The sequence below is a fragment of the Balaenoptera musculus genome, chromosome 15 (genome assembly GCF_009873245.2).
Source record: "Balaenoptera musculus isolate JJ_BM4_2016_0621 chromosome 15, mBalMus1.pri.v3, whole genome shotgun sequence".
NCBI lineage: Eukaryota > Metazoa > Chordata > Mammalia > Artiodactyla > Balaenopteridae > Balaenoptera > Balaenoptera musculus.
In genome coordinates, this window is record NC_045799.1 from 84543283 (window position 1) to 84555319 (window position 12037).

A 12037-nucleotide genomic window follows, 5' to 3' on the forward strand; every position below is an offset into this window, starting at 1 on the left:
CGTCTTTGCTCTGGCCGTCCCGGGGCTGCACCGGGAGCCTCCCGCCGCCCCGGCCGCCACTGAGACCTGCGTGCCCTGCTCCGCCGCTCGTTCCCCTCGGCTCCGGCTATTTTCGTGGCTTTCTTTCCTTCTCACTCCTCCCTTCCCCCCCACCCCGCCCCGCAGAGCTCCAGCTTCCAAAAGAGGGCAGCCTAGAAACCAGCGCAGGAGGCTCCAGGAAGGGCAACTTGAAACTGCCCTCAAGAGGCTGAACTTTTTTCCTCAAATTTATACTGGAATTAAATTAGACACCCCCAGTTCGCTCTCCAAGCCTACCCCCCTTCTTTTTCTAAAAGTGGAGAAAAGAAAATAGAACGAATGGGCGCTAACTAGCTCATTTTCCACCCCCTCCAGAAAAGTTGCCTTAAAAATGGATTGAAAAAAAAAAAAAAGAACAAACGATGCGAAAACGCTGAGTCCGCAGCGCAGGGCGAAAGAGCGGGCTTCTCTAGTTTTAATTAAAATCTAATCACCGCGGTTGCTCTCTGAGGCAGGATCGGCAAGGATTTCTGCCCCTCCAAGCTTCCTTCTGAGGGTACGTAATGCCTAGCCGGGCACGGGTCCCTGCGGGGCTGCGGAGGGTGCGGGCCCCTAGGACTGCCCCTCCGACCGCGTCCGCACTCCTCGTGCCCGCAGCCAAGTAGGTTGCCGCGGGCAGCTCCCGGCTACTCAACCCAGAAAGGATTTTGCTGAAAGCGCAAAATAAAAGTACAAAGTCTGGGGGATTGGGGCTCCCCTCCCCCTCCGGCTGCCGCGGCCAGCCAAGCACTTTTTGGGCTTGGCTGCTGCTTCCTCTGAGCTCAACAGATTTTTTTTCCCCCCGGTCTCGCCCTCCCTGGAGGGGGCACGGCGGATGGAAGGCGAGAGAGGCCCCCAGCCAAGAGGTTTTTAATATTACACTTTAATAGGTTTCAGAAGGCCCCGTGGAGAAATGCTAATAGGCTGAAATGTCAGAATCGAGAGGGAGTCAGTTCGCGCTCAGCCGATCTAATCCTTTTTTCTGCTCTGATTTTTTTTTGGGGGGGGGAGAAAGGGAGGGGAGCGCCCACGCAAAGAGAGCCTTTGGGGAGGGGCGCGGTGCAAAGCGCCGCAGCCCCGGCCGGGGCCGAGCAGGGGGCGCGCCCTGGCCCGCGTTTCTATAGGAACCCCTTTTAGGAGATTAGAGACTCACCCGCTGCCCGCCGCCGCGGCCTCTCCAAAATATTAATCAGTAACCATCTGACACCGCGTTTCAGGGAGGAACCCGCAGACCAGGGCTAGGAAAACCGCCTTCTCGCCTGCCCATCCCACCCGACCGCGCAGTTCGGGGAGGCAATGAATCGCTGCTTTGTTTTAAAGTGTGGTGGGGGGAGGAGGGAAAAAGCAGCCCTTGTCCGTTTTGGCGTCTCCACCGCGCGTTGTAGAAGGCGCGCCCCAGGGGAGGTGGGGAGCCGGGGGCCCGGGCCCGGGGTGCAGCCGGCCGGGCCTCTGGCTCTTCCCGGCTCGCTCGGCTTGTCACCTCCTCCTGCGAGCAGGAAGCTGACAGGCGGCCCATTAAACCGCGCCTTGCAAAGCCCTGGATTGCGGCGACAACCATCTTCCTCTATTTTGATCACTCAGCCCAGACGCTGGGGGAGGGGGGAGGAAAAAGGAGGAGGAGGAAGGGGGGGTCCGAGCTGGTGGAGGGGGAGGGCTGCCTAGAAACGGCCCGGAAAAATTCTCACCACCAGTTTTGATCATTCAGCCCCACCGAGGGGAGCCTGGAAACTGCTGGAGCCCCTTCGTCCGTAATTGGTTTTATAGGGATGGCTGAGGGCCAAGGTGTTTACATGCGCGTGATTGGCGGCGCGCGCGGCCAATGGGTGGCGGCCGAGGGCAGGCCTGGGGGGAGGCGGGCACCCGGGAACAATGCGTGTTTCTTCGCCGGAGAGTGTTCCCCTCCCCCAGCCTCCCCTTTCCCGCCCCCCCGCGGGTTTTTTTTTTTTTTTTTTTTTTTTTTTTTTAGATCCAGCGAGAGGAACTTGAAAGGGGGGTTGTGTAATGTACCTTTTCCAATCCCGGGCTGTATATGGAGATTTGGGATTCTTTAAACCGGCGCTACCTGGATTTTATTAAAAAGCGGGGAGCTCGGCGGGAGGAAAGCTGGCTTTTCCGGGGGCTGCGGGAGCCCGGCCGCGGGAGGGCGGAGGAGTTGGCGCGCCGAGCGCTCGGCCCGGGGAGCGGTTTTCTACCAAAAAAAGGAAAGGCGGGCAAAAAGTGTGAGGCGGCTGCGGGTGGCGAAGGGGAGCAGCGGCCGCGGGATGGCGGGCAGCACGGGCGCCTAGCCGCGCCGGGAGCCGGGGCCGCCACCGGAGTCGCCGTCGCCTGGAGCCGGGAGCCCTGCCGCGCCAGGTACGCCGCCGGGCCACCCGCCTGCCCCTGGCCGGGCGCGATGGTCTCCAAACTTCTCCAGATGGCCCCCCACCCCGCCTCCCCCCTCGGGGTGCGCCGGGGATACCCGCAGCTCTCCAGCTCCCGAGGACAGAATCGGGGGACCAGGGCCGGCGTGGTGGGGTGCCCCGGGAGGGGTGGGGGCAAGTCCTTGCGCCCCGGGCGCCCACCTGAGCCCCCAGCCCTGCTCTAGCCCGCCCAACCGGGCCGAGGGGCGTCGGTTCCCTTCTCGGTTCCCGGCAGGCGGTGGGGGAGCCAGGGACGCCTAGACGTTTTCGATTATAGGCTGTTTTTAATTAAAAGCCGGAATTCAGCCATTTTAACTGCATTTAAGAGGGGGAGAAAAGTAGGGAGAACGCAGCAGAGCCCGCAGATGGCCGAGCCAGCTTCTCTACCAGAGCAAGGGTGTTCCGGGGGGCTTCACCCCGACTTCCCCAAAGTGGGGCGCTGGGGCATGACCCGAAGCGCTGGCTTTTAAAAGAAAGCTACACAAAGAATTTTTTTTTTTTTTTAAATCACGGAAAGCTCATCGCCTGACATGTATCTTCGGATGTGGCGATCTTAGATTTTTCTAAAGTAAACGCGGATCTGGTAACCAGAGCCTGATGGGAAGCAGCGAGGGAGGGAGGGGGTGTTTGTAACCAAAACCGGGTTAAAATAAGCATCCTTAGCAAAGTTGGGGAGGGAGGCTGGAGGACGCCGGGGGGTTGCGGCTGAGAGGATCTGCAGCTCCGGGGCCTGGCCGCCGGTCGCGGGGCGCAGGGCGGGCACCCGGGAGCCGGTGGCTTTGGCTTGATCGGTGGCTCTAGGAGCGCCCGGGCCTCTTGGAATCAGGAATCCGAGCTGCTGAGGGCAGACGGAGAGCGAGGGCAGGGTTGGCTCCCAGACCCCCTCCCGCCCCCACGGGAATCGGCAAATCTTTTAAATAAACAGCTTTAAACTGGAACTACAGGGGCATTTGCCCAACGCTAGGGGAGGCGCCCCTCGGTCGGCCCGCGACGCGAAGGTTTTCTTTGTAGGTTATTTTTGGGGTTGGGGGCAAGCTAGGGTAGGAGCGACACCCTTGAGTCCCTCCCTTCCCCTCTGACGCCCCCCAAATCCCCCGCGCCAGGCCACGTCCTCGGGCCGCAGGATTCCCAGGCCAGGGCGTTGGAAAATGAAACCAAAGCTTGTTTTGAAGGATTCTTTCCAGTCCTCGGGCGAGAATGCCACGTCTCGGCTCTTCGGACTTAGGCTCTGCGACTCACAGTGGCCCGAGCGGGGTGGAGAGAGGGGGCGATGAGTCTCTTTAAAAATAATAAACCCGCTTAGCACCCTCTTTCATGAAAAAACTACTAATCTGCGACTCGGGGCGAGCTCAGGGGAACCAAACTCAGAAACGGGAGACAAGGGCTCCCAAAGGTTAAGTATTAAACTTTCCAGATCAGATAGTTACGTAGTGTTTAGGGAGACATTTCGAACTGCTCATGGAAAGGTTTCACTGTTTGAAACCCCGGAGCATGTGATGCCCAGGAATCCAACACACTTCGGAGGTTTGTACTGACGCGCTCGGGGCGCGGCCGAGGGGCCTTCCCCGGTTTCGGGAGCACCCGTGAGCTGCCGAGGCAGAGTCTGGGCTGGGGCGCAGCGCGCCACCGGCCACCTTTTGAGCCGTTGCCCGTGAGCCCGATGCCGCCGAAGGAAGGAGCATGGAATTTAACTTTTTATGGAAAAGGGGCTACTCCCGATTTCATTTCTGGCCACCACATCGGCAGCCCCCGACCCCGAACGGCAAGACGACTTTCTGAACTTGTTTCTTTTTTCCCCTTCTTTTTCTTTTGACCCCTTCTGTTTCTTCTGCGGCCCGTCTCCTCTCCCCGCCAAGACGCCTTGTGCGCCGCCTCGCGCAGCTCCGCCTGGCCGCCCGGAGGGGGCCCCACCACCGGCCGTCTGTGCGCCTCGGGCCGCAGGCCCGCCGCCGAGCGCAAGCCCCGCTGGCCGCCGCCGCCGCCATGCACGCCGCGGAGCCCCCGCCGCCCGAGGACTCTGGGACTACGTCGAGGCCGAACTTTTAGGTCCCACTGAACTAGGCCCGCGGGCCGGGTGGGGGGCTGGCCGCGGCACTCCCGCGGAGGATGGATGGCCGAGACTTCGGGCCCCCGCGGTCTGTGCACGGCCCCCCGCCGCCGCTGCTGTCCGGCCTGGCCATGGACAGTCACCGCGTGGGCGCCGCCACGGCCGGACGCCTGCCCGCTTCAGGCTTGCCCGGCGCGCTGCCGCCCGGGAAGTACATGGCCGGCCTCAACCTCCACCCGCACCCGGGTAAGTGCCTTGCGCGGTGCCCGCCCCCTGTTGTCTCCTCGGGATCCTGGGAGGGAGGCCCGGGGAAAGTGCTAGGTCCGTTCCCCCGGCGTTCGCAACGGGGGTTCGGCCCCTCCTTCTCCCTCGGCCGGTCCACTGGGTGCCCACGGGTTGCGGGCAGGCTCAGCTCCCGGGCCGGGGAGACCCCTGGGCCCGGGGCAGAGGCCAGTCTGGAGGCCCCGGTGGAGAGCGGCGCGCGACTCAGCTGCCTTCCCCGGCGCGTCGGGCCCTCCCAAGGCGCTCGAGTCTGCCGAAATCGGAGCCACCAGGGGCGATTCCAAACCCTGGACTCCTGCAGCTCGAGCCTGGGCTGGAGGTCTCAAAATCTGGGCGAGAAAAGAACAGACCAGCTCCATACCCTTTGAGACATCTGCTCCCAGAGCCAGAATAGTTTTCGTGGCAAATGTTCTTTCAGGCGCCGTGGGCCCGGGTTCGGTCCTTAGCTTCTCGACTCTCGTGCGGGGTCTCCAGCCAGCCCCGGCGCCTGAGGGTGCGGACGGACGAAGACCCCAGCCCTGGGAACGCAGCCTCTCGCGGGCGGGCAGCCGGCGGCTCTTGGGAGACCCCTCATCCCACCCCCACCCCACCCCCCCCCGGGAGGAGGGCAGCAACCCCGGCCCCGGGGACCCCTTGTTCTGCTGCGGGAAGGCAGGGATGCAGACCCTGGGCAGTCGCCGTCCCGAAGGTAGGGGAAGGAAGCGGCGCTGGAGCGGATCCGCGGGGCACGATCGGCGGAGGGAACACCGTGGGTCTGACATGGAAGCGCGGGAGGAGGTGGCCGAGAAGGCCCGGTGGCTTCTGCCATTTCCCGAGAGAGGCTGCCCAGGCTCGGTGGGGACCACACTGGAGAGGGAGAAGCTTGCCCCACGCGGGCCTCGGCCGCTCCAGTCCGGCGGGGTGGGAAGGGAGACGCGGGGACCTCCAGACTTGCCTTCGGCCGCCGCAGAAAACCCGGTTCCTCCTCCCCCGGCTGCCTCCAGCTTTGTGCCTGGCGTCCCACGCTTCAACTTTTAAAAAATCCACCTCTCCCACAACAAAGCGTAGTCTAGGATTCTTGTGATTTCTCGGGGAGCTCCCGACGCTCCCTTGGCCTTGGGGTCTTGGAGGGGACACCTCTGGGCCGCAGCAGCCGCCTTGGCCCTGCCGCACCGACCCAGCCCGCTCGGCAGCACTCGCTGTTTTTGCCTCTCTCTTTGATTTTTCTCTTGGAACTTTTCAGGAACCAGAGTCCCAGGGCTCGGCGGGACAAAGGGCCTTTGTGAGGCGCCAGGCGGGGGAGGGGCACGCACGGGGGGCGGGGGGGGGCCGGGAGCGCGAAGATCCCCGCCTGCGGGGGAGCCGAGGACCGGGTCGTGGCCTTGGGGTGCGCGTGTCCCCCAGGAGCTCTGCCCGGCCGGCCACGCTGAGGGCTAGGGTTTTCTCCCAAGTGGTGCGCTTCCGGTGAGGGAGGGGTGCCGGAGACCCTAGAGGAAGGGCTGGGGGGCGGCCCTGGGGTACAAAGGGCCGCTCGGGCTGTTCCCTTTTGCGCGCGCCCAGAGGCCGCGGTAATTTTTGTGTTTGCGCTCTTAAGGTCGCTTGGCCCGGCCCGGGGAGGTGGCAGGGTTCTGTGGCCTAGAAGTGAGACCCCAGTCATTCTGGCTGGCAGGGCCTTCACTCGCCTTCCGAGAGTCTGGGAGAGGGCGCCGCGGACTCCCGGTCTCCAGTCTGGCTGGGGCCTGGCCGCGGCCAAGTGTTCTAATGAGAAGCCGGGAAAACAGCCACCACTCAAGGGGGCCAGGGCCGCGCCGAGCCCAGCCGCAGCAACCAGGCCATCTAATGCCCATTAGGTGGATGGGGACGCTGAGGCACGGGGGGAGGGGACTCGGTGGCGGGGCAGGCAGGACGAGGAAGTCCAGCGGGAGGTGGCCGCAGAGGCCTGTGCCGGCACTTTGTGAGTTAGGACCTGCCTGAGTTCTGCGTGCTCGGCGGCTGAGGTCATGGAGGAAAGAGTAGCCGGGCTCGGGAAGCGCCGCCACTCAGGCCGGTGCTCGCTCACCCAGCAGGGAAGGGTGGGGGGCTGGCGCTGCCTCTTGCTCCCCGCCGGTCGAGTGGCCGCAGTGAGACCTAGGGACCCCCCAGACCCCGGGCCAACGCCCAGACCAAGGCCGGTGCTAATCCCATTAGCCAGGCGGTGGGGAACTGCTCCCCATTCACTGCTTGGGGCGGGGCGGGATTACACATTTCTCAACGCAGCACCCGTCCCCGCCTTTCTTGCGGGGTGCAGGTGCTAAATTTTCCGCTTCCAACGCGCATCACCTTCTTGGCTGTCAGCTCCCTAAGTCTCGCCAACGTTATCAGCCGCCTCTTTATTTGTTTATGTTTGTACTGGGAAGCCTGGAGAAGCTGAGCTATTTGCCTCAGGTCACACAACCAGAGAGGCCGAGTTACCTCTGGACTCCAGCGTGGTTGGGAACTCCGGGCGAATCCAGCTTTCCAGGGCAGAGGGAGCTGCCCCGGGAGGGCTCACAGCTGGAAGGGACCCTGGCTGGGGGGTGGTGGCTGGGACCCTATTCAAGCAGGTATTGACAGGGGGGTTGGGAGACAGCTTTCTGCATCGTGGATCTGGGTGGAGAGGGATGGTTCCTTCCTCTGCAGAAGACGAGGTGAAATCAAGAATAAATAGGGTTTGGGATAGAGGGTCCCGGTTCCCTTTCCAGTAATCTTGAGTATTGATAGGTATGTGAGCCCTAAAATGTTCACAGCAGTCGTTGAGATGGGCAAGTAAGTGACAAACACCTGGTCGACCTGCTCCTCTGCTCTGCGGTTGGGAGGCCTGGACTCAGTTTTCCTCACCATTGCAATTAAAGAGCTATTAGCAGGATTTTGTGCTTGGATGTTTATTCTCCCTGACCCCACACCCTGGGCTGGCCCCTGGAGGATATGTGAATGGGGGGTGGGAACCCAGGATCAGGATGGGGAGGCCCTGCACTTTGGACCGGCCAGTGGACAATAGCGGGCTGTGGGCCTTCTCCAGGGTCTGATCAGCTCTGTCTCTGGAATCCAGTCAGCCTACTGAGATTGACTTAAGAAGATTAATCAGTGGGACTGGCTGGTGGAGTGATGTGATCCCCAAGATAAGGGAGATTTGCTGGGTGCATCCTTGTCTGGGCAGAGGCATAGGGGAGGCCTGGGGAATGTTCTAGAATCTGGAAGGGCCTCCACAGCCCCCTGGCTCTCTGAGCCTCCTGGTTCTTTAGCTCTCAGCCTCAGCGCTGTCTTCTTTCCTCACTTATTCATTTACTCAGCAAAGGATTTCCAAGTGCCTCCTGTGTGCCAGGCACTGCTCCGGCCCTGGGAATCGGCGGCGACCAAACACAGAAATCTTTGCCGTCATTGGAGCTCCCATCTTAGTGTGTGGGGGCCAGGCAGTAAACATAAGTCAGCGAAGGAAGTCATTTTAAAGAGAGAGATAGACTGTGAAAGAAAGAAAATACCGAGGGACTTTTTTGGCCGGAGTGGTGAGGGGCTGTGAGCCCTGAGAATGGCCAGAGCTGGGGGTAGGGGGGTAGGGGTGGGGAGGGGAGTGTGGGACCCTGCAGGTCCCTGAAGGCCAGTAATGAGGTCTTGGAATTTCAAACTCTGAGGAATGAGAAGTCAGGGTTTTAAATGGAGGGAGTGACTCAAATTGAGGGACATTTTACAGAACTAGTCTGGACTCTTAAAAAATGTCAATGGCATGCAAGACGAAGGCTGAGAACTGTTCCTGGTTGAAGGAGACGAAAAAACTGACAGCAAAAGGCCATATATAGCCCTCGATTGGATCTTGGATCAGGGAAGAAATTGCTCTAAAGAATATCACTGGGGCAATTGACAGAATTGGAATATGGACTGTAGATTAGCCGATAGTGAATATCAGGTTTCACGAAGTTGATCACTGTACTGTGATTATGTAGGAGACGGTCCTTGCTCTTCGGAAGTAAGAACACTGAAATGTTTAGGGGCCGGGGACTTGATGAACGCAACTACTCAGGAATGGCTCAGGAAAAGAAAAAAACAATATCTAAAATTTTTAGACGTGGGAGACAACGATAAATCAAATGACTTCAAATAAATCAACTTCTCACCATTCACACGTAGGGTGAGAAAGCAGTTCACAACTGCCAAACCTGGGGAAGGTCATATGGCAGTTGGACTATTTGCTAGTTGTACTGTTTCAGACTTTGAGTTTGAAATGATTTCCAAATGGGCATTTAACAAAATTAGTCTGGATTGCTGGAGATCGGTAGACGGGAGAGAAGCAGGGAACTTGTCCGTGGTGAGGAGGCTCTCAGGGAGGTGATAGTGACCAGGGAGGGAGGCTGGAGGTGGCCAGGGTTTCGTGTCCTGTGGAGGTGGGGCTGCTGAGATCGACGTGGAGGGGCAGATGAGGAGGACAGCAAATGGATTCTTGGTCAGTGCTACTCCTGGAGGAATGGGGAGGAAGAGGTTTGAGGAGAAGGTGGTGACAGAGCATTCTTGATTTGGATGTGGCCAGGTCGGGGTGCTCTCGGCTCCTAGCGTGGACCAGTCTGCAGTCTGATCTCACGTAACCGCCACCAGGTCACTTGGAGCCCTATCTTTGGTCATGTGGGGTCCTGTCTTTCGCCCAGAATCTACCCCCATCATGAACTTCACCTGTCCTTTACTTCCCAGCCCAGCTTTTGAGGGCACCTATGGGAGCTGCTCAAGACAGGTCTTGGGCCTCCCCAGGGGCAGTGGGGACACCTGGCCAGTGGCCAGTCTTGGCCCCCAGGGCTAGGGTCCTTGCCACACCAGCTGCCCATAGAGGCCTGGCATCTGACTTTGGAGGAAGTCAAGGCCATTTGATCAGAATCACAAAAACAAACCATCTTTGCAGGCCCTGAATGCATTCACCATCTGCATCCCAGGTTCTTTGATGAGCTAATGAAAGTGATGGACCCTCAGCCCAGAATAAATAACCTGCTTCACACACTCTCAGTAATAATTTTGCATGTTCTGGGCCTTAGGCACCAGCTTAGGTTCATCTTGCAATCTCCAGATAACTGCTGGGGGCAGGAGGGCCTCGGGGCTGAGGTCGGATTTCTGGAGTTTAGATCTTGCTCCTGCACTTACTGGGTGATGACTCTAAGCCTAGATTTTCTTATCTATGAAATGGGTCCATTAGTGGTACTGAAGTGCCTAGCACACGAATAGCCCTGTGCAAAAGTTACAGTAAAAGTGATTGCTGTAATTAAAATTGTCCTTAACCAGTGACTCACGAATCCCTGGCTCTAGTCTGGTCCTCTCTGAGGACCTCTGAAATTGTGTACGTAGCCCCTTTTGTATGGTCTACAGGCTCCTTAGACTTCAGGGTGCCAACTGGAACCCATTATTTTTATTATTCTCCTTTTTTGGTGTAATGGATACTCTGTAAAACGCTTCAATCTTGAGTGGTCAGTACTTGCAGTTTTACAAAATGAACACACTGATGTCACCACCAGCCAGCTCAAGGTCAGGACATTTCCCGCATCCAGAAGGTTCCCTCTGCTCTCTCTCCTGGTCACTATCCACCCCACACCCAACTTCATTCTTATTTCTGTTACCTTAGATTAGTTTTGCCTGTATTTGAGCTTTCTGTAAATGGAATCATGCAGCATGTCCTTTTTGATTTTTAGCTGTTTTCACTCACACCAGTGTGTAAGATTCATCCGTATCTGAGGTGTGAAGCAGTTACTGATTTCTGGTTGCTGTATGGTATTCCACCCCGTGAATACAGCGCAATTCACATCACTCTTGTCTGTTGATGGACATTTAGGTTGTTTCCAGTGTTGGCTATGAATAGTGTTGGTAGGATCATGCCCTTTTGGTGCACATAGGTACACATTTCTTTCGCCGTGTATATAGTATCTAGGACTGGAATTGGTGGGTCACAGAGTATGTGTAGATTCAGCTTTTGTAGCTGTGAGCTTCCCAATGGTTGCACCATTGTGCAATCCGTTCCCTGTCTTCCCAGCACGTGATATTGTCAGTTGCTTTAAATTCTATTCATTCTGGTGAGTAAGTGGTAGTACCTAGTACCTAATTGAGCGTGCATCCCCCGCCCCCCGCTCCGCAACCAGCGGCAAACGGGATCTTAGTTCCCCAACCAGGGATTGAACCCGTGCCCCCTGCACTGGAAGCTCAGATTCTTAACCACTGGACTGCCAGGGAAGTCCCTGTGCCTGCATCTTAAACACTTTTTTTCCCTCATTTTTTTAAGCTTTATTGAGGAATACTTTGCATCCTGTAAAATTCACCTAGTGAAAGTATACACTTCTGTTTTATGCGGAGTATAAACTTTAAAGTTAGGTGTCGTTTAAAAAGTCAGATGGTGTTAGAAGGATTATAAAGAGAGCCAGCAATCCCTTGCCTCCTGTCTCCCCATTCCTGATGCCCCCTTTAAATTCTCTTGGCTGTTTTTCTTTTTTGGCCTTTTCATCCGTATTTTTCTGTAATCCCCTGCTTCTCCCGCTAGTTATTTTTTAGATTTTTAGATTCTTTATTGACTTCTATAGAAGATGAGGATTTTGCGTAGACTGTCCAAGTCTCTATCCTGACTCTCCCATTTATTAGTGTGAGACCGTAGGCAAGTTTCTTTACCTCTCTTACCTTGGTTTTCTCATCTGTAAAATGGGGATAATAATAGTATCTACTTCATGAGATTGTTATGAGGATTAAATCATTAATACATGTAAAGCATTTAGAACAGTATCTGGAAAATGATAAGCACTTAGTAAATGTTGATTGTCATTGTGGCCTCACGCCCTCCCCCGCCCCCATTCCTCCTTCCTCTCTCCTCCCAATATTTGTGAAATACAATTTTGTTTTGTTGTTGTTTTTGTTTTGTTTTTTGTTTTGGCTGTGCCACGCAGCCTGTGGGATCCTAGTTCCCCCACCAGGGATTGAACCTGGGCCCTCCTGGACCCTCGGCAGTGAAAGCACAGAGTCCCAGCCACTGGACCGCCAGGGAATTCCCAAAATACAATTTTGTTTAAATCAGTTTTATTATTATGGCTTTGGATTTGTAAATGTTTGTATTTGAGCCAAGTGATATAATAAAATTCATTTCTTTATTTCCTTGAGTTATTAATTGCCTCTTTTTCCCCCCCATTTGCAGGGATTTCTTAGAGTCTCTGTCTTCTCATCTCTTGGTATAGTTTTCATTTGGTTAGATCTGTTGGATGAGCTGCCTCTTTCTTTCCTTGGAGATGTCCTTCCTGCAGTTTTTCTT

General features: G+C 56.9%; 1 protein-coding gene across 7 annotated transcripts in view; it reads left to right on the top strand.

Annotated features, from left to right (window-relative positions):
- Positions 1-2048: 2048 nt before the first annotated feature.
- TNRC18 (trinucleotide repeat containing 18) overlaps positions 2049-12037 on the top strand; it is an 85145-nt gene continuing 75156 nt past the window's right edge. For 6 of the 7 annotated variants that reach the window (XM_036826019.1, XM_036826022.1, XM_036826020.1 and 3 more), the window contains exons 1-2: positions 2050-2409; positions 4313-4749. In XM_036826019.1, the coding sequence (XP_036681914.1) occupies positions 4563-4749 (187 nt within the window). In that variant the 5' untranslated portion in view covers positions 2050-2409; positions 4313-4562. Of the gene's footprint in view, positions 2410-4312; positions 4750-12037 lie in introns of all 7 variants that reach the window. The other variant, XM_036826026.1, reaches the window with a different exon arrangement.